Source organism: Canis lupus, chromosome 20, assembly GCF_003254725.2.
Source record: "Canis lupus dingo isolate Sandy chromosome 20, ASM325472v2, whole genome shotgun sequence".
Classification (NCBI taxonomy): domain Eukaryota; kingdom Metazoa; phylum Chordata; class Mammalia; order Carnivora; family Canidae; genus Canis; species Canis lupus.
Genome location: NC_064262.1, coordinates 3,182,528 through 3,204,516, shown reverse-complemented (window position 1 = coordinate 3,204,516; position 21,989 = coordinate 3,182,528). Strand labels below are relative to the sequence as shown.

General features: G+C 44.6%; 1 protein-coding gene across 6 annotated transcripts in view; it reads right to left on the bottom strand.

Moving 5' to 3' along the window:
• The window catches only part of RAB43 (RAB43, member RAS oncogene family), a 36,194-nt gene that overhangs the window by 5,850 nt on the left and 8,355 nt on the right, over positions 1–21,989 (bottom strand). For 3 of the 6 annotated variants that reach the window (XM_025448459.3, XM_025448467.3, XM_025448453.3), the window contains exons 2-3: positions 12,563–12,744; positions 1,048–1,231 (exon numbers count right to left, since the gene is read on the bottom strand). In XM_025448459.3, coding sequence (XP_025304244.1) covers positions 1,048–1,231; positions 12,563–12,694 — 316 coding nt within the window. In that variant the 5' untranslated portion in view covers positions 12,695–12,744. Of the gene's footprint in view, positions 1–1,047; positions 1,232–12,562; positions 12,745–21,989 lie in introns of those variants that run through there. The other 3 variants (XM_035702479.2, XM_025448445.3, XM_049097648.1) reach the window with 3 other exon arrangements.

The window sequence follows — 21,989 nt, the reverse complement described above, 5'->3', positions numbered from 1 at the left end:
CCTCCGCCTGTGTCTCTGCCTCTCCTCTCTCTCTCTCTCTCTCATGAATAAATAAATAAAATCTTAAAAAAAAAAAAAAGAAAAAAAAGAATCAGCCTGACTGTTGGAGTAAGAATCTCAGGACCACACAAATGGTCCAAAGCTTCTTGAGCCCAGGTCTGAGGAATTGATTTATGAGGAAAAGCAAAGAGCAGGTAAGAGCAACAGTGGTTCTCAAAGTGGGGTCCCTGGGTCACAAACAGGTGTCCTCGGCACCACCTGGGAACCTGTGAGAAATGCACATTCACAGGCCCCATCCAGATGTGGTGCCTGGCATCTGTGTTTTCACAAACTTCAGAGTGACATGGAAGCACACAGATGGTTGACAACCCTGCTCTGCAGTGTAGTATGAGGGGACGTCACTGAATGACAACTGGCAGAGCTCAAAGTTTCGTATTTATATGCTCACAGGCTGTGTGGACTGGGATAAAAGACTTCACTTTTCTGAGCCTCAGCTCCTACCCCTTACAAACAAGGAGTGAGTGGCCAGGTTATGGGAACTAAATGCAACGACCCAAGTGAAAGTTTAACCAGTGTTACCCTCTGTGGGGTTACATGGTAACCCCTTTCTTCCTCCCTCTAATTCCAGTTTTGAATATAACTGTGTAAGTGATTGGCAGGATCAGAATTTGGAAGATCGCAGTTCCAGTTCTTGTTTCATTCCTGCCTGGCCAAGTTCAGCCTCTCTCTGTACTCCACTTGCCCTTTGTTTAAAAAGGAGAAAGAGGGGCGCCTGAGTGGCTCTGTCAATTAAGCCTCTGCCTTCAGCTCAGGTCGTGATCCTGGAGTCCAAGGATAGAGGTCCACATCAGGCTCCCTGCTCCGTGGGGTCTGTTTCTCCCTCTACCTCTTACCCTGCCCGTGGTCTCTCTCACTTGGTCTCTCAAATAAATAAATAAAACCTTAAAAAAATAAAAAATAAATAAAAAGGAGGAAGAGACTAAGACAGAGAGGCAGATCCATGCCCTGAGGAACACTGCTAGACCTGCCCCGTTCCCCCCAGCTCACCAATCAGCAGCTGCACGATGTTAGAGCCCGCGTACTTCCTCACATCCTCAATCCAGTGAGGCACAGACAGAAAGGAGCTCCTCTTGGTGATGTCGTAAGCGAGGATGGCCCCGTTGGCACTGCGGTAGTAGCTCTGGGTGATGGTGCGGAATCGCTCCTGGCCAGCTGTGTCCCAGATCTGCAGCTAAAGAAATAGGGGGCCTCCTGTGAACCTGGCCGTGTGACCATGTGCAGGGGATAGGGCGTGTAATCCCAAGACCCGTCCCCAAAGTGCTGGTTCCACTGGGCAGGCCACCAGCTCACACTTTGGCAGGAATCATGCAAGAGAGGCTGGAAGGTAGAGAGAGGACTTCTAGGCCCGCAGCAAACAACTCAGTGGCCCAACTTTGAGGGGGCTGGGAGGATGCCAAGGAAGGTGGGGAGCACTCACCTCTGCTCTCTAGATCCCCAGGAAAAGGTGGTAAGGGGACATTCCGCACCACAGCAGGGGGTCCATTTGGCCCAGAGTCCTCTGTATGCCCTCTCCCCTACACAGCAGGCTCACTGATAGGAACAATGAACCAGAAGGGCTCTAGCAGCTCACAGCTTCAGGTTCACAGCTGGCTGTGTGTGCATGTCCTATACCTTCCCCTCTCTGGGCCTGTAATTGCACCACTATCCCCAGCCGTGTGGAAGGTTTCTCCAGCATTCAGATTCCCTGCTTCCACCTCAGTGACGCGTGGGAGCATGCTCACAGCCTGGTGGTGAGGGGGCCTGGGCTATGGTAGTGAGGTCCTGGGGGAGGCAACGTGTAGGGTCCTCCTGTAAGGCCTTTACCACCAGCTGGCCCAGCCTGGCCAAATGCAAGGAACTTGAGGTCTTCCTTTGCCCATGTCTTCACTTAACAAACACCCATCAGCGCCCACTACCAAGCCCTCCTGGGCAATGGCCATGGAGGAGAGGTGCCTGTGTGTAGCAGGAGCCTGCCTGGTTTCTGTAGAAGCAGCAGTCTGGCATAACAGATGCCAGACAGGGCGGGAGGCTGCAGCCAGGGCAGACCTGGACTTTCACTGTACCCAGGCTGGGAGGCTGCTCACTCTGGCAGGACATCACCAGCTCTGGGCTGGGGAGAGATGGACTATGGGAGGGCATCAGAGTGGGCAGATGCCAGGGCTCTTGGGGGCTCAGTGTTTGTCTTCTCTGCTCCACAGATCACAGGTTCTTGGGGCTCCCTGAAGATGAACACAAGCCTCTGATCTCCAGTAAGCTGTAGGCCCATCCATCCTCCTTCAATGGCACAAGCACGTTGGGTGCCTCTATCTAGTTCACTAGTCTGCCTGGCACAGGGAAGAACCCCAGAGGCCTTAGACAGTTCCTGAGGGCAGGGCTGTGGAGGTGACCCCCTCTTCTACAACATGCCAAGCAGAAGCCTCTAGTCTTGAGACCTCCTGTTTACTCCCCAACTACAAAAGGCTCCAAGGAAGCTGGGGGTCTTCTAGTTCACACAGAGGGTGAAGAAAAAGGCATGAACTCTGGCAATACACAAACCAGATGACCAAGAAACTCCTCTCCATACCCCACAGGAAAGCACACGAGACACGCCAAACAAACACAGAAAGCAAGTGACTGAGACGAAAGAAAAACAATGCAGAGGCAAATTTTTGTTTACCAAAATAAACATCAATATTTTCAGACATAGGAAAAGATCTGTAAAACAATAATAGAATGCTATTTCTTAAAAAAAAGTGAGGGGGAGGGGGCTCCTGGGAGGCTCAATTGGTTAAGCATCCACTTTCGGCTCAGGTCAGGATCTCAGGGTCCTGGGATTGAGCCTCACATCAGGCTCCGTGCTCAGGGTGAATCTGCTTCTCCCTCTCTTTCTGACCCTCCTCCCTGCTTATGCTCTCTGTCTCAAATACGTAAATAAAATCTTAAAAAAAAAACGTTGAGGGAGTAGTCAAAGAAAAACAGAGGGGTGTCTGGTTGGCTCAGTTGGATGCGCATGTAACTCTTGATCTCAAGGTTGTGGGTTCAAGTCCTACCCTGGGTATAGAGATTACTTAAAAATAAAATCTTTTAAAAAGAGAGAGAGAGATTTTGGGGCACCTGGGTAGTTCAGTTGGTTAAACATCTACCTTTGAAGCCAAAGGTAGATCATGCATGATCCCAGATCAAACCCCACATTAGGCTCCTTGCTCAGTGGGGAGTCTGTTTCTTGCTCTTCCTCTCCCTCTGTTCCTCTCTCCCTCACTCATGTTCTCGCTCTCTGTGCCTCAAATTATTTTTTTTAAGTTTTTAACAATTAACAATATAACATCAATGAAAAATGCAACCTAAGCATTGGAAGATAAAGTTGAAGAAATCTCTCCAAAATAAAGAAATACAAAGAGATAGAATAGAGAGGGGAAAAAAATTGTAGAGCCAATACTTGGAGGAGGTCCAATACTTGGATAGTAAACATTTCAGAAGAAAAGTGAAGTCAAGAGGAGGAAATCAAAGAAAGACTTCAAGAAAACTCCCACTGGGTTGAAAAAGCCTACTAAGCACACACACAATGGAGGAGAACAGACCTCCACAAAATACACCACATGGGAATTCCACAACAATGGGGAAGAAAAGAAGGTCCTAAAAGCTTCCAGAAAGGGGGGGGGGGGGAGGGGGAGAGGTTTTCAGGTTAAAGTTTCACAAAATCCACATAGCATTAGATATTCAATGAAGAATGCCTAAAATTATGATAGAAAATTATTTCCAACCTAGAATTCTCTACCCAATTAGCCATCAGTCAAGTGTGACGGTTTATTAAACACATTTTCAGATACTCAAAAAGTTCATCTTCCCTTTCTCAGGAAGCTACTGACTGTTCCTCTACCTAAAGAAATCAACCAAAAATAAGAAAATGTGGTATCCAGAAAACAGAGACTTCAGCTCAAAAGGCAAAGGGTACCTCAGGATAGTGGTAGAGAGAGATTCCAAGACAACAGCTGAGCAGCGAGCCTGGACATCAACCCATATGGAGCAGGCCACAGGGCTCCAGGGCAGCTCCCATCTCTGGCAGGGTGCTTACTGGCAGATGAGCCCTCCCTCCATAAACAGTCATTAGACAGAAAAATATGAGAGGCTGCCATTTTCAAGATGTAAATAACAAGCAGCATGAGACAATAATCCAGAAAGATGCCACCTATGAGTGTAGACCATGAGTAAATCTGTCCTAACAAAGCCTAAAACCAAAGCCCAACACAAGTCTCAGGTTTGGAGGCTGACCCCTGTCAAGTCAGAGGTGATGAGAGAAACATCCTTGGACTTCCACCTACCTGCCCTAACGGAACATAAAAACAAGCTTCAAGGTGATCAGCCAGCAAACTGAATTGACTATCAGGACATGATGCTCTTTAAAACAAGATAACAGAATCCACAGTCTCACTAAGGCATCAACCACTATCGCCAGTATACAATAAAAAAAAAATCACTAAACATGCAAAAAAAAACCCCACAAAACAACCCTAAGAAAATTTGACCCACAAAGGAAAAAGTAAATAGAAAATGATGCCAAAATGATCCAAATATCGGATTTAGTAAGTAAAAATATTACAGCAGTGATTTTAAATATGATCAGAGAATTAAAGGAAAATATGATGACAATAAGTAGACAAGAAATTTCAGCACAAAAATGGAAATTATTTTTTAAAGCATACAAAAAAAGTCAAAATTCTAGAGCTTAAAAGTACAATGAGCGGAAAATTCATTCTACAATATGAACAGCAAAATGGAGACAGCACACACATACAAAAAGAATCAGCGAACATGAAGAAAAATCAGTAGAACAAAGAAAAAAATATTGAAGAAAAAGCAACAGAGGCACAGGACACCCTGTGCACCCCTAGACAACAATATCATACAGTTGATACAATGGAATACAGTTCCATATTCACATAATTGTAGTCCCAGGGAGAGAAAATAGTGAGAATGCGGGAGAATAAGGACTAAAAATTCCAAACTTAATGAAGATATCACCTTGATCCAAAGAACGCAGAAAACCCACTCAGAAGAAATACAAAATATGAGGGATTATAGCCAACTGATGAAAACAAAGGTAAAAAAAGATTTTAGGGATGCCTGAGTGGTTCAGTGGACGTCTGCCTTTGGCTCAGGTCATGATCCCAGGGTTCCTGAGTCGAGTCCCACAGCCTGCATTTCCCTCTGCCTGTGTCTCTGCCTCTCTCTCTGTATCTCTCATAAGTAAATAAATAAAATTTTTTTAAAAAATGTTATTGTTGTTTCTTATAGTTGCCATATAAGACAACTGGCTGGAAAACTATAAATAATTACTGTAAAGTGGGGTTTATAATGTATTTGAAATTAAAAGTATAACAATAATAGCACACAAAAAAAGGAGGGCAGTTAAATGAAATTATACTGTTGTGAGGTAAATATACTTGTAAGGTGTCAGACGTGAAGAGAGAAATGAGAAGTGTTAAGTGTCAGTTGTAATATATGAAGTGACACAAAACTGACTCTAAAGAGTGTTAGTAAATTAATAAGGATGCATAGTTAGCCCTATATTAACTAGTAAAAAAAATAGCAAGTCAATAGAGGAGACAAAATGCTATTCCTTTTTCTAAAGATTTTATTTATTTATTTATTTGAGAGGGAGAAGGAAAAGCAGACTCCCCGCTGAGCAGGGAGCTCAATGAGGGGGCTGAACCCAGGGCCCTGATATCATGACCTGAGCTGAAGTCAGATGCTTAACCAACTGAGCCACCCAGGTACCTCTAAAATGGTATTCTTTTTTAAAAAATTTCAACTAAACCAAAAGAAAGTAGGAAAGGAACAAAGGAATAAAAAACAGAAGAGGCAAAAACAAAAAACAAAAAACAAAAACAAGTAGCAAATGGAAGATTAAATTCAACCAGGTCTATAATCACATTAAATATAAATGGACTGGGACTCCTGGATGGCTCAACGGTTGAACGTCTGCCTTCAGCCCAGGGTGTGATCCCAGGGTCTCAGGATCAAGTCCCGCATCAGGCTCCCTGCATGGAGCCTACTTCTCCCTCTGCCTGTGTCTCTGCCTCTCTCTCTATGTGTCTCTCATGAATAAATAAATACAATCTTTAATATATACTAAACATTCCAATTAAAAGCCACAGCTTTTCAGACTGGAAAACAGGCAAGACTATATGCTATCTACCTGAGATGCACCTTAAATATAAAGACACAAATAGATAGCCCATAAAAAAATGAAATATATAAAATACATGTAAGCATAAGAAAGTATAAGAATAACAGTTATAGGAATATGAAAGTAGGCTTCCAAACAAAGAATTACAAGAGATAAAGAGACATTTCATAATGATAAGAGAGACAATTATCAGAAAAACATGATACTAAATATGTATCCACATAATTACAGTTTTAAATTTCATGAAGTGAAACTGACATAACTAAAGGGAGAGACAAATCCACAATTGTAGTTGGAGATTTTATTTTAACACCTCTCAGTAATTGATAGAGTTAGTAGAGAAAAAAAAAATCTGTGTGGATAAAGAATATCTAAACATTCTCAATCAAACTGACATTTCTAGACCATCACACCCAATACTGCAGAACAGCACTTTTTTTTTTTTTCAAGTGGACCTAGAATATTCACCAAGATAAACCATTCATATTCTGGGCCTCAAATAAGTCTCAATAAATTTCCAAAGATTGAATTCTTATAGATTATTTCTGTAACCACAGAAAAACTTAAATAGAAATCAAGAAAGCTCTGAGACAGTTTTCTTCAAGAAGACAGAACTGAGAGGCACTTGGGTGGCTTAGTCGGTTAAGTGTCTGACTTCAGCTCAGGTCATGATCTCTGGGTTCTGGGATTGGGCCTGCATCAGGCTCCCTGTTCAGCAGGGAGTCTGCTTCTCCTTCCTCTGCTCCTCTTCCTCCCCTCAAATAAATAAAATCTTTTAAAAAAAAAAAAAGACAGAACTCAGAAGGCCATATATTGAGAGGGAAGGTATACAATATGTTGGACAGATGGAGAAGAAAACTTTATCAATTAGGATTTCCCCTAATTGGGGAGATGAATTAATGGTAAATACATAGACACCTGAGCAAAACAAAGATGATCACTACTTCCAGGAAAAACTAGTGAACATGGCAAATGAAAAATAATGGCAATATATCACATGGCTTAGCAGTGGGTAGCACTTACTAATCATAACGTATTAATTCAATCATTTCAATAAGAACTTACTAAACACCTGCTATGTGTTCTAGGTACTGAAGATACCAGGGCCAACAAAACAGATGCAAATTCCTATCCTCAAGCTTATAGTCTGGTGCAGGAAACAAATGCTAAGTAAGATCCTAAGTAATAAGAATTTATAATTATTATAAAATATATTGGGACGCCTGGGTGGCTCAGCGGTTAAGCGTCTGCCTTCAGCCCAGGGTGTGATCCTGGAGTCCCAGGATTGAGTCCCATGTCGGGCTCCCTGCATGGAGCCTGCTTCTCCCTCTGCCTGTGTCTCTGCCTCTCTCTCTGTCTCTCATGAATAAATAAATAAAAATCTTTAAAAAATAAAATAAAATAAATTTACCTATACATAAATATATAATATAAAGATACTTATTATAAAGTAAGTAATAAAAATAACAAATATGCTAGATAGTGAAAATATGGGGAAAAAATGAGCAGGAGAAGGAATTATGAACCTTGGTGAGGAATGAAGATTCAGATAAGATGGCCACAGAGGGCCTCACTGAGATAACCATTGGTAATGATCTGGAGAGGGGTGTCTGGCTGGCTCAGTCTGTGGAGCATGCAACTCTTGATCTCAGGGTCGTAGGTTCAAGCCCCAGGTTGGGTATAGAAATTACTTAAAAATAAAATCTTTAAATAAATAAATAAATAAATAAATAAATAAATAAATAAATAAATAAATAAATAAATAAATAGGGGCGCCTGGCTGGCTCAGTCAGAAGAGTATGAAACTCTCAATCTCAGGGTAGTGAAACTGAGCCCCTTATACTCATGCTGGGTATAGAAATTACTAAAAAATAAATAAACGTTAAAAGACATTCTTTTTTTAAAAATCAGTAAATAAAAAATAAAGATGTGGAGAAAGTTAGCTAACTGTGCAGATGGGTATCTGTTCAGGAAGCTGGAGGAAGCCAGCTGTGCAGATGTCTGGGAAACAAGTATTCCAGAAAGAGAGAAGAACAAGTACATAGGCCCTGAGGCAGAGACAAAGCAAGGAAGATCGGTGTGTTTGGAGCAGAGTACAAAAGGAGAGAGTAATAAGGGATGACAGAGAAGTATCAAGATCACACAGTGCCTTCTAGATCATAGGTAAGAACTCTGGCCTTCACTCTGAGTGAAGGCAGGAAGCCATGGGAGTTTTGAGCCAATCATTTACTTTTTAACAGGATCACTCTGGTTGCTGTACTGAGAAGAGATCAAAAGAGATCAAGGACAGGTGCACCTGGGTGGCTCAGTCAGTTAAGTGTCAGCCTTTGTTCAGGTCATGATCCCAGAATCCTGGGACTGAGCCCTGCAGTGGGCTCCCTGCACAGCCGGGGAGCCTGCTCTTCCATCTCCCACTCCTCCTGCTTGTGCTTTCTGTCAAACGAATAAATAAAATCTTAAAAATAAAAAACAACAAAAGAGATCAAGGACAAAAATAGGAAGACCAGTTAGGAGGCAATAGCCATAATCCAGGTAAAAGACAGTGGTTAGATGAATGTAGTAATTGTGGAGGGTGAAGTGAGCAAGTTCAGAATACATTCTGGGAACAGAGCGAAAGGAATGTAATCCTGATCTCATCAGTATTGCCACACAACACTATTGGGAGGATGTAAAGTGTGTACGTGTGTGATGGGGGCTGGGAGAGCACTGAGTTAGTTAACCATCACCTTCCAGAGTCAGAAGTCAATAAACTATGCCTATACCTGGGGGAAGGCTGTGTGTGTGTGGGGGGGGGCGGGGGGGGGGGGGTTTGTGGCAATATAAGCAAAAGAAATAGAAAAATCCCATCAACTGAAAAAGAGCTGAAGTGATCACCCCCAGTGGCTAGAGGTGGGGGTATCAGGAGACCTTTAAGTAACAAGTCTTATTGAACCAAATGAGTCTTTAAAGCATACACATGTATAACTCTGATAAAAATAAAAACTAAATTAAAAACCAACAAAATAGCTCCAGATTAAGGTATTTAGGTCAACCAATTGGTGAAATTTGGACAGCAATGGAAGAGGTATTTCTGGAAAGTAGGTCCTTCCCATGACTGGTAATATTCTCTTCCTACTCTCCCACATTACAAGGCGAGAGGAAACGAGTAGTGTCAGCACTCCAGGGTCCAACAGGCCTGAAATGGTAAACCAGTTCCATCACTTTCTAGCATGGTATCTCTGAGCTACAACTTAATTCAGTTTCTCAACTGTTTTAAAAAAACAAAAAACAAAAAAACCCAACTGGGTGGTTCAGTTGGTTAAGCATCTGCCTTTGGTTCAGGTCATGATCCCAAGGTCTTGGTTATCGAGCCTTGCATTGGGCTCTCTGCTCAGAGGGGAGTTTGCTTCTCCCTCTTCTTCTGCCTGCTGCTCTGCTTATCTGTACTCTGTCAAATAAATAAATAAAATCTTAAAAGTAATAATAAAAACATTTTTTTAATTAAATTTCTTTAAAAAGGTACAGTAAGGAGGACCCCTGAGTGGCTCAGTGGTTGAGCGTCTGCCTTCAGCTCAGGTCATGGTCCCGGGGTCCTGGGATCAAGTCCCACATCCAGCTCCCTGTAGAGAGCCTGCTTCTCCCTCTGCCTGTGTCTCTGCCTCTCTATGTGTCTCTCAGGAATAAATAAATAAATAAAATATTAATAAATAAATAATAGAAATAAAAATAAAAAGGTACAGTAAGGGCCAAATGATAGATTCAGTGTGCACAGTGACTAACACAAAGAAGGTGCTGGATAAATGCATCCATTTAACAGTATTTACTGAGCTATGACAATTTCTTGGCTAGTGGTTTTAATACATGCAAAGGAGCTTTAATGCAAGGTAGACTATATAAAATGGCCCCTCAAAAATATATTGGGCTGTGTCCACGGGTCATTTGTTTTTTTGTCTACTATGTACTGAGTTTCTGCCACGTGCCAGCCCTGATTCTAGGAGCTGGGGAGATTGCGGGGAATGAAATAAAAACAGAGCCTGCATCCCAGCAGAAGACAGACAGGAAGAATGCAAATAGGATCCTTGCAGAGAAGGATAATGAGCACTCTGAAAAAAGTAAAGATAACGGGAGAGACTCCCCGGGATAGGGGTTTCCTAGGGTGGTCCCAGAAGGTGAAACTTGAGCTGAGGCCTGATGAAGAGAAGCCAGGCACAGGGTCAGTGTTCAGGCACAGGGAACAGTGCCACAGTGTCCAGAAGGACAAAGCTTGCCGTGTTGGAGATACAGAAAGGGCAGTGTGGCCAGATGGCAGGGAAGAAGGGACATGGTTGGAGATGCAGTCAGGGGCAGCTGAAGCCAGAACATTTAGGTTCTTATCGGTGAACATCGAGAGCGGATTTTATTTTTATGGCAAGGAAGCCACTGGAGACTGTCTGAAGCAGAGAAATACGTACTAGACATCTCTTTTACCCCACCTCACAGATCTTAGCAGCAACCAGCCTACAGTGTAACAGCCCGAAGTGCCTCCCTGCACCAGGGGTGCCTCGCTGCCTACCTTGGAGCCTCTCTGGTTTAGCCCAGGAGGCCTGCTGGAAACCACCAAGCATTTGTGCATTCACGTCCAAGAAAGGAGAGGGTCTTACCACCCTATGGATCAACCCTTGGCCAATGGGGAGTGAGGGATGCCCCGCCCGATCAAGCCCTACTTGCCCATGGCAGTGATCAACTAGAGGATGCAGCCTTGTAGCATTCCTTCCTCCTCTGTTTTACTCTCTCCTGTCACCAAAACAAATGAGCTGCATGCAAGCCCATGTCTTGGGCTCTGGTTTTCCAGAGGGAGCCCAGGCTAAAATGACAGGCACTCTATTTGTCAAATATCACTGGGGTCGTTCAGTGGAGTATGGTCCCACTGTGGGATCTCAGAGAAGGTTTAGTAGAGGAAACTCAATCTCTTGGCCCAAATGTCTCGTGTGTTCCAAAAGAGGTGGGAGAAGCCAGGCCAGGCGAAAGCCTATTCCCTAGCAGCCAGTTTCTCTGCTGGAGCCCCATGCCTGCCATTAGGCAGTGCCCCCAAGGGGGTCTGGGTGAAAAGTTTAATGAGTATGATCAGCCACTCTGGCTACTCAAGAGACAGGCAGGTGAGGAAGCAGGCAAGCACACCAGAGTTATCCTGAGCCATCCATTGGAGAGGACTGTCGCAGACTCTATTTCTCAGAAGCCAGAGCAGAATCCATGGCATGGATGCTGTGGGGTCTTGGGGTGGGTGTCTAGGCCACCTCACTGGGTCCCCAGCAAAGCCTGCAGGCAGAGACCACCAGCCCCACACAAAGAGCAGAAAGGCAAGATCTAACAGCGCTGTGATGGGCCAAGGCACGGGGCGTGATGCCAGGCCCAAGCCCATCTGTCTATCTGCCTACTTCACTGTAACCCGTCCTCAGCAGGGGCCTAGGCGAGCAGGAATCATGGGCATGGAATCCTTTGTCGCTCCCCCCATTGCACACCTGTTGTCACCGAGCCTCACACCATGGCTACAGCCCACAGCTTCAAGCCTGTCCCAGGCTTCCACCCATACTGCAGTCCATCCTCCACTCAGCCACTGATGTGGAACCCCTAAGAAGGATCTTGGGCTCCTCAGCTCTCCATCCTGGGAGGCCTAAAGGACCTGCAATCTTCACAGAACTTCACCTTAGCTGTATTTGCTCCTGGCTGGTCCCTGAGAACTCCGAGGTCCCTGTCCTTGACATTCCCCCTTCCAGACGTGCTCTTCCCCCAGGCCGGCACATGACTGCCACCTCCCTTCACCCCAGCCTGCTTTCAAGTATCAACTGCGCTCACAGGTCTTTCACGATCCTCCTTTCTTGAAAGAGCAGCCCATCCTGTCCCCGCATCCCAATTTACTTTGCTCCAGATGCAACGCTCACACATATGCACTTTTTAAATGTTTACTGCTCTGTCTTATGAGTTTCACAAGGGCAGAGCCTGGCTGGCTGGCAGCACCCAGCATAGCGCCTGGCATGAAGCCATGCTAGGCAGATGAATACCCTTACTGCCCTTAGAGCCTGTCACCCTGCCCTGCTGGGTCTCTACCTAACAGCTTGGGCTCCAGGCCTTGGCTTTGGAAAGGGAACCACTGGGTCTTTGCATCCTAGTATGACTGTGAGTGTTGCACTATCCTGAGTCCAACATCAGCCTGATACCACATGTGCCAAGTTGAAACCACCACCCTATCCACCTGCTTCTCCACCCACCATATGTCCTCTGCCTACAGGCTCATTGGATGGCATATTCTTGTCTTTATCTTCTTTTTCGAGGACAGATTGCATCATCTTGACCTTTTGGTGAACTCCTACCTAACCTTCAAGACTGTCATGCAAAAGTTACCTGGTCAGTAGAGCTCTCCCTGACACACAGGCCGAAGCTCCAGCCCAGAACAGAATTCACTCTTCTTTCCTTCCTGCTCCCTAGCGGCTGTGTCTTTGCCTCTGTGACAGCATATGCTGCAGAGTTCATCATTCAATTCAAGTGTCCCAAACTAAGGTGCCTTTGGGGGTCAGGCAAGGAACCTAAAATGCAGCAAGATGACAGCAAAGGTTATCTCACCTCAAGTAAATGCAATTAAAAACACACCAGCTGAACACCATTCTGTGGGCATGAAAAAATAGGTTTCTTCAAGGGAACTGGCCTAGGACTGTCCATGTGGGCATTCTTGGTCTGTAAGCCTCTCTCTGGCCAGGTCCTGGTAGTCAGGCCAGAGAGAGGGAACAAGAGGAGGACAAGAGGTATGGTGAGGCTAAAGCTACTTTCCAGGGATTTATACCTGCTATCCCTAAGGAAGGAGTTCCTATGTGCCCTAGTGGGAAATCAAGTCAGCTCTGCAGGCTAAAAGCGTCATTAGTGGGGTGTCCAACTCTCGATTTCGGGTCAGGTCACGATCTCAGGGTCATATATTTGAGCCCATGTCGGGCTCTGCGCTCAGCAGGGAGTAGGTTTGAGATTCCATTCCTCTCCTTCTGCCCACCTAGCTCATGCTCTTGCTCTTTCTCTCTCAAATAAATAAATATTTTTAAAAAAATAAAGTGCCATTAGTGGGTCAGTTCTCAAAACCTATGTCTGGCACTGTCCCCAACCCCCCCAACCCTGCAGTGGAAATAAAGGAGGATTTTATTTGGACAGTCTTTCTCCCACATGACGAAACAGACAGTGGAAAGTTCCTTGCCTCTTCATAGTAGAAAAGGACCTTGGAAAAATTAGTTCCCAGGACAAAATTCTGAAAACTGGTCAGACTGACCCAAAGATGGGTTCCTGAGCTATTTTTTCATCATGTGTTGGGATGTGGTGAGTGGAACCAGGAGGTGGAGCCTGCAGGCCACTCCTCTGGCTGGCTGCTGTTGCTTCTCTGGCCTCATCCTCCAGGGAAGAGCACAGCCCAGGGCTTTGCCCGTCCGGGTATTTGCCAACAGGCCACAGCCGACTCATGGGTGCACCATTAGGAGCAATAGGGAGAAGCTGCCAGATGTCCAGTATGTTAGCTGAAGACAGGCGGGCAGGCAGGCAGAGACCAAGCAAAGGGGAGCAGGGCGAGGACACGCTGTGCGAGTGACACAGGTAGGGGCAAGTAACACGGTGCTGAACACAATGGCTCCTCTGCAGCGGGCAGGAGGGGCTGGGGACGGGCTCCCGAGTTCAAAGTTCCTCCTGCCCCCTGAACACAGCGGCTCATGGTCCCGGCCTCACAGATTCCTTTGTCCCTTGTTACCACGCAGCCCTCCCTGGGTATCCGCAGCTGGAAGTGAAAGAGCGATCGGGAATCTCGGGTTCCCATCTCGTGCATCAGCGGAAGAGTCCAGGAGGGTACCAGAAGCTTCCTAGAGTAGGCATTTCCTCCCCAGGAACAGCAGTGACCAGTCCCACTCCGCAGCGATGGCACAGGCAGGATCCTCACGTGCTTGGAGAACCTCCGGGCGCCACCAGTGTCAGCGTTCTGGCAGCCCGTGTCTTCCTCATGAAGGTTAAGTCGTCTTTTTTTTTTTTTTAATATTTTATTTATTTATTCAGGAGAGACAGAGAGAGAGAGAGAGAGAGAGAGAGAGAGGCAGAGACACAGGCAGAGGAAGAAGCAGGCCCCATGCAGGGAGCCCGACGTGGGACTCAATCCCGGGTCTCCAGGACCACGCCCTGGGCCGAAGGCAGGCGCCAAACCGCTGAGCCATCCAGGGATCCCCAAGGTTAAGTCTTCTTATCCTCTACATAGGGCCCACGGGGTCACAGGGCAGCCTCGGCAGAGGAGCTTTGTCTGACTCTAAACCCCAGGCCCTTTACTGTGAGCAGCTCCTCCAGAAACCTTAAATGCTTTGTTTTGTTTTGTTTTGTTTTGTTTCTTCTGAGAAGCCTCAGTGATGATTCATACCTCTTGCAGGAATCGGTGAAACCCCTTCCTGAACAGTCTTGGTGGGGAAAAGACAAGACGTGGGAAAGAGACCAAAGCCTCTGAATGAGTCTTGCCTTGTTTGCTCCCAAAGGGCTCACGGCTCCCCAGGGATGCCCTCACAGGGGCAGCTGAGACCACCTAGCAACCAAAGCCCCTCTCATAGCGCTCATCCCTGCTGCCACCAAACCATGCTCATAGGCCTCTTTAGGCACTGCAGGAAACAGAGAGTGACCAGACAAGAGCCGACTGCCAGGAGTCCTCCCACCCAATTCAGTGGTCAGGCAGGCCCACTAGGCCAGGAGGGCCCCTGGCAAACACGTGGACTGCCAGCACCCCGTGGCTACAAGAAGGCAAGAGCAAGCAATGGCAGCAGTCCTAAAGCCATGGCCACAGGCTCTGACTTCCTGGGCAAATGGTCCCTCACTGTCTCCACAGTAATTCCCTTAAACTCATCTGCTTGGGGTGCCTGGGGGGCTCAGCAGTTGAGCGTCTGCTTTTGGCTCAGGTCATGATCCTGGGATCCTGGAATCAAGTTCCAATCAGGCTCCCCAGACCCTGCTTCTCCCTCTGCCTGTGTCTCTGCCTCTCTCTCTGTGATTCTCATGAATAAATAACATCTTAAAAAACAAAAAGCCATCCACTCTCTTTTTTCAAAATTCCTCTGCAGCAAGGACCCAGCTGATTAGATAGAGGGATCAAATGCCAGACGTCCCCTAAATGAGCTCTGCCTTCCCTCAAACTGTCCCTCCCGTGCCTGCTACTAGGGTTAACAGAGAGTGCGCCAAGCTGGGAGCCCCGCTCAGCCTTGACCCCTTGGCTGCCGCCCCCCTCCCCCCAAGCCATGGTTGATTGTGCCTCCAGCAAGCAGCAACCCTCGGGACAAACAGTGGGTCTCCCAGTCAAAGCTTCCCACAGCCCGCAGGACACAGGTGACACATCTTCCATGATCAGAAGTCTGGTCCTGAGCTGAGCCCCTACCATAGTCTCATCTCCCCCAACACTCTAGCTACACTTGACTTGGACAAATAACCACACATCCTCTTTCATACCTCTACGGCTCTGCACACACATGGCTTTGGTAGCAAAGCCCTTTCTATCTTTCCTTACTGGGAAACTCACCTATCTTTCAGGGCCTACCTAGCTTGAAACTCACTGCCTCTGTCCCCCGGGGAAAGCAGATTGCTGCCTCCTCTGTGTCCCTGTGGCATTCAACAGACACCCCTGTGACAGCCATAGCAACCACAGGGCCCAGCTTTGCAGGAACAGTCCTCATTTTCAATATTCAGTCTTGCTGTCACCAAAATAAACACACACATACTTGTCAGGCCATGTGTTCCAATTCCTGGTTCAGAACCTGAGCAACAACACTAAAAGCACTGCACAAGAGCTAGCTGTTTCCAGATTTGAGCTCCTGAAGAATAGGGACTGTCTTTTATTCTTTTTTTTTTTTCTCTTCAGAGCTTAGAACAGTGCCCAGGAAAGAAGAGGTAGTTACAGAGTGGAAGGACAAACCATGAACTAGTCACCATTTAATGAATCTCCCCAATATACAGTTTATGTCTCAGGGTGTCAGATGGTAACATCTACCAACAACAGTAATTAAGCTGGACAGAACATTTTCTAAGTTTCAAACATTTTCCTCATTTATCTATTTATTTGTTTGTTTATTTTTCATTTCCCCCTTTTAATCCCATTTCATCCTGCCTGCTGCTCCAGACAGAAAAGGCCAGTTCAAGGCCATGATTCCTAAGTGACATCTCAAGAAACAAATTTAACAGAGCAAAAAGGAATCTTTTGATGATAAATGTGAATAGAGAAATCTGGTAGACACTATCCTTTTTTTTTTTTTTATAAATTTTTATTTATTTATGATAGTCACACAGAGAGAGAGAGAGAGAGGCAGAGACACAGGCAGAGGGAGAAGCAGGCTCCATGCACCGGGAGCCCGACGTGGGATTCGATCCCGGGTCTCCAGGATCGTGCCCTGGGCCAAAGGCAGGCGCCAAACCGCTGTGCCACCCAGGGATCCCGGTAGACACTATCCTAACCAAGTGGTCAAACCAAGGCATCAGTACCAACTGGTAACCTGGCATCCTGTGCCACCTGTCGTGGTGCAATGGGCAATACACATTACTTATGATTCATTATCACCAAAATTGTCCCACCCAAGTCAAACTGGGCCTCTAACTCAACCTCCAGCTTATAGGAAATACAGGAGACAAAGGAACAAGTGCAAAGACACCACAAGGGAACCATGAGACAAATCCAGGAAGTGAATCTTAAAAAAATAAAAAATCAGTATCATTAACAACAACAAAAAGTCATTAAAAAAAAAAGGCAAGGTATTGTTCTGGACCAAACTTGTATTGGACTCTGGCTCAAAGAGGAAAAACACTGGGACACCTGGTGGCTCAGTCAGTTAAGCATCTGCCTTCAGCTCATGTCATGATCTCAGGGTCCTGGGATTAAGACCCATGTCGGGCTCCCTGCTCAGCATGAAGTCTGCTTCTCCCTCTCCCTTTGCCCCTCCCCCTGCTCATGCTCACTCTCTCTCGAATCAATAAATAAAATCTTTTCAAAAAACAAAAAATAAAGAGGAAAAACACTATAAAAGACATTTGGGAGAAAAGTTGGGAAAAAAATGGGCTACACAGTAGGTGCTATTTTACAGAAATACCAGTTGACCCTTGAACAATGTAGGGGTCAGGGGCACCAACGCTCTGGGCAGTCAAAAATCTGTGTACTTTTGACTTCCCAAAAACTTAACTACTGATAGCCTACTGTTGATGGGAAGACTTAAAGATAACATAAACAGTTGATTAACACATATTTTGTATGTTATATGTATTATATATTATATTCTTACAATAAAATAAGCTAGAGAAAACAAATGTTATTAAGAAAGTCATAAGGGGGGATCCCTGGGTGGCTCAGTGGTTTAGCGCCTGCCTTTGGCCCAGGGCGCGATCCTGGAGTCCCAGGATCGAGTCCCGCGTCAGGCTCCCGGCATGGAGCCTGCTTCTCCCTCCTCCTGTGTCTCTGCCTCTCTCTCTATGTCTATCATAAATAAATAAATCTTAAAAAAAAAAGAACATCTTTTAAAAAAAAAAGAAAGTCATAAGGAAGAGAGAATACATTTGCAGAACTGGACTGTAAAAAATCTGCATAGAAGTGTACCCAGTTGTTTGAGGGTCAACTGTACTGATTGACTTAGGTGTGCTAAAAGTATTGTCCTTATTCTTTTTAGGGAAATGAAAATCAAAACCACAATGAGATGTTACCACCTGACACCTGTCAGAATGACTAAACTAAAAAAGACAAGAAATAAGTATTGGTGAGGATGTGGAGAAAAAGAAACCCTCATGCACACCATTGATGAGAATGCCAACTGATGCTGCCACTGTGGAAAAAAAAAGTATGGAGGCACCTCAAAAAATTAAACATAGAACTACTCCATGATCCAATCATTCCACTGCTGGTACTTACCCAAAGAAAATGAAAACACTAATTATAAAAGATGTATGTACCCCTATGTTTACTGAAGCATTATTTATAATAGCTAAGACATGGAAGTGACCCTACTGCCCAACCATAGATGAATGGATAAAGACAATGTGGTATAGATATTCAATGGAATACTATTCAGCCATAAAAAAGAATGAGACCTTGGCATTTGCAACAACATGGACAGACCTAGAGGGTATTACGCTAAGTGAAAATATGTCAGCCGGAGAAAGAAAAATACCATATGGTTTCACTCATATGTGGAATTCAAGAAACAAAACAAACAAAAAAAGAAACAAAAGGGATCCCTGGGTGGCACAGCGGTTTAGCGTCTGCCTTTGGCCCAGGGCGCAATCCTGGAGACCAGGGATCGAATCCCATGTCGGGCTCCCAGTGCATGGAGCCTGCTTCTCCCTCTGCCTATGTCTCTGCCTCTCTTTCTCTGTGTGTGTGACTATCATAAATAAATAAAAATTTTTAAAAAAAAAAGAGCAAACAAACGAAGAGAGACAGACAAAACAGCCTTTTAAATACAGAAAATAAACTGGTGGCTGCCTGAGATGGGAGGGGGGATGGGTGAAATAGATAAAGGGGGTTAAGAGTACACTTGTCATGAAGAGCACTGAGCAACATATAGAACTGTTGAATCGTTATACTGTACATGTGAAACTAGTAGAACACTGTATGTTAACTACCCTGGAATTAAAAAAAAAAGTATATATATATATATCATGCCTATTCTTAAAAGATTACGTTATGGTATGGGGTGATGTATCATGTTATCTGCAACTTTAAAAAATGGGCATTACATATACAGAAGAATAAAGCAAATAGAGCAAAACAGGAAGAACTGTTGAATCTAGGTGGAGGACAGATTTGTCCACCTAGCACAGTTTACTGTGCTCTTCTTTCAACACTTCTGTATGCTTGAAAGTTTTCATAATAAAAAGTCAGGAAAAATAAAGAGTATTAATACTATCTGCAGGATGACAATATTACTAATATGAAAAAGAACCAACTGTAGATCTTGGAAACCAAATCTGTAATTGTCAAAATAAAGACAACAAGAGCTGGAATAAATGATCAGAACAGACACAACTGAGGGACACCTGGGTGGTGAAAGTCAGTTGAAGTGTCCAACTCTTGATTTCAGCTCAGGTCACCATCTCGGGATCAAGCCCAGTGTGGGCTCTGTGCTCAGCATGGAGTCTGCTTGAGATTCTCTCCTCCTCTCCCTCTGTCCTTCCTGCTCATGCTCTTTCTCTCTCTAAAATAAATAAATCTTAAAAAAAAAAAAAAAAAAAAAAGGACACAGTTGAAAAGGAAATCAGTGTGCTGGAGGGTGAAGCCCAGGGTTTGTCCAGAACACAACACAATAGAGCACCACACTATTAAGATGGAGAAGATAAGAGATATGGAGAACAGATCCTAAGTTCCAGCTCCTGTCCCATGCAAGTTCCAGAGGGAAAAACGAGAGCTAATCAAAGACATCTTTAAAAAACTCCTTAGACCTTCAGAGGTGCCTGGGTGGTGCAGTTGGTTAAGCATCCGACTCTTGGTTATGGCTCAGGCCATGACCTCAGGGTCCTGAGATCGAGCCCCACGTTGGGCTCCATGCTTAGGGTGGAGTTTGGGTGTCTCTCACCCTCTCCCTCTGCTTCCCTCTACCCATGCTTGCTTGCTCTCTCTCTAAAATAAATAAATCTTTAAAAAAAAATTCCTTAAGACCTTTAGAAATACAGGAATTTTCACTCTGATTATACCTACTGAGTTCAGAGCAGGGTGAATGAAAAAAATATCCCACAACCTAGATATACAATACAATGGTAAGATTTCAGAACATCAGAAATCAAGGGTCACTTGATTTTAAGAGTCACTTAGAGATTCTTTCTGAAAGAAACACTTGAGGAACAATTCAGGCAAAATGAAAATGAACTAAAGTTATAAACAGTAAGCCAAAAATCAATAAATAAAACTTGGAATTAAAATCCAATAGTTATCAAAATAACTGCTGGTGCCATAATGTCAAAAAAAAATCAATAATGGTCTGGCACTAGAACCCTGGATGATTTCAATGTGGAAATTGGGGGTGAGGAGGCAATGAGGAGGGGGCAATGAGGGGGAAAAAAGGTGTGCCAGGGTTCTTGTTCTCTTAGGGTCAAAGAAATAGATACTAATTCTAGACCACAGGTAGAAAAATATAAATTTGAGTACATGTTTAACATTTAACAAGATAAATATATATAGGATATACACACTTCCAAATTACTAAGAGGGTGGCATAGGAGAGAGATCCAACAGAAGCCAAGACATACTTTGTGACATGGAAAAAGCCAGTCACTGAATCCAGTTCCTGCAACAACAGAGAAGGTGCAGTGCTAAATGCAGGCACACAGCAGAGCTCACATTTCCTCCCAGGCCTGGGAATAAACAGGTCAGTGAGGTGTAGAGGATGGCAGTAAGTGCTAGGAAGAAAAAGCAAGGTGAATAAGGATTATAAAGTAACTCAGACCTCAAAAACAAAAAGAAGCCAGACACAGGAAAGCCTGCAATATTGCAGGATTCCATTTATACGGAGTGTCCAGAACAGGCAACTCTATAGAGACAGAAAGTAGACAAGTGGGTGCTGGGGAAGCAGGAATGAGAATGACTGCTCAGGGGTAGGGGGGTTCTTTTGAGGTAATGAAAATATATAAAAACTGATTGTGGTGATGGCTATACAACTCTGTGAGTAAACAACATGACCACACTGAACTGAACACTTTAAATAGGGGGTTTCTATGGCATATGAATTATATATCTCAATAAAGATTTTTTTTTCAAGGAACTTGATAGAGTGTTACTTTAGACAAGATAGGCAAGTAAGGGAGAATCTGGGTGGCAGTCAGTTGAGCATCAGACTCTTAACTTCAGCTCAGGTCATGATCTTGGGGTCGTGGGATCGAGCCCCACGTCAGGCTCTGTGCTCAGCGCAGAGTTTGCTTGGGATTCTCTTCTCCCTCTGCCCCTCCCCCCACTGGTACTCGCGCGCGCGCGCTCTCTCTCTCTCTCTCTCTCTAATAAGTCAATAAAATCTAAAAGAAAAAAAAGAGGGTCAAGTGAGGCCACCTCATGTGAGGTAAAACAATAATCTGTTGTGTATTCATACACATATACACATGGAGAGCAAACTGCCCCAAAGCATCTTAAGACTCTATGGCCTTCATCCATAACCATACTGCTGCTCAGAGGCAGGGGAACCCCTGAGTAGTAAAGAGAAGAATCCAGCTGGAATTCTATAGCTTGGAGAGTATTTTAATACTTGATGAGTTTTTCATGCTAGACTTGAAAATACCAACCATGACCATTTCACATCAAATTAACCAAACTTTGCCAGTTAGTTTTAAGAGATTAGGCTTTTCAGCAAATGAGCCTGTAAAAATTTCCCCATCAACTTGTGCTATGGTGATACTATTTCTCAAAAGTCATAAAATTAAAAATAAAAGTCATAAAATCAAACAAAACAACACTGAGTTCCCATAAGATCTCATGTATTCACCCAACATTTATCTCTCCTCCCTGGCCAGGAGACCTTCAGCTCGTGCATGAACTCCAGCCTTCAAGCAGAGCTTCACTCATACCCTTTCCTGCTTAGAAGGCTTTCCCTCCCTCTGTCTCACTACTTGCTAGTTGATTCAGTCAATACTTTCCAAGGGCTTATTTTGGGGGAAATAACCAAAAAAGAAAACTCGAGAATTGAAGTTTACACTGAGGTATTTACCTTGTGATTTTTTTTTTTTTTAAGATTTTATTTATTTATTCAGAGACAGACAGAGAGAGAAGAGAGAGGCAGAGACACAGGCAGAGGGAGAAGCAGGCTCCATGCAGGGAGCCCGA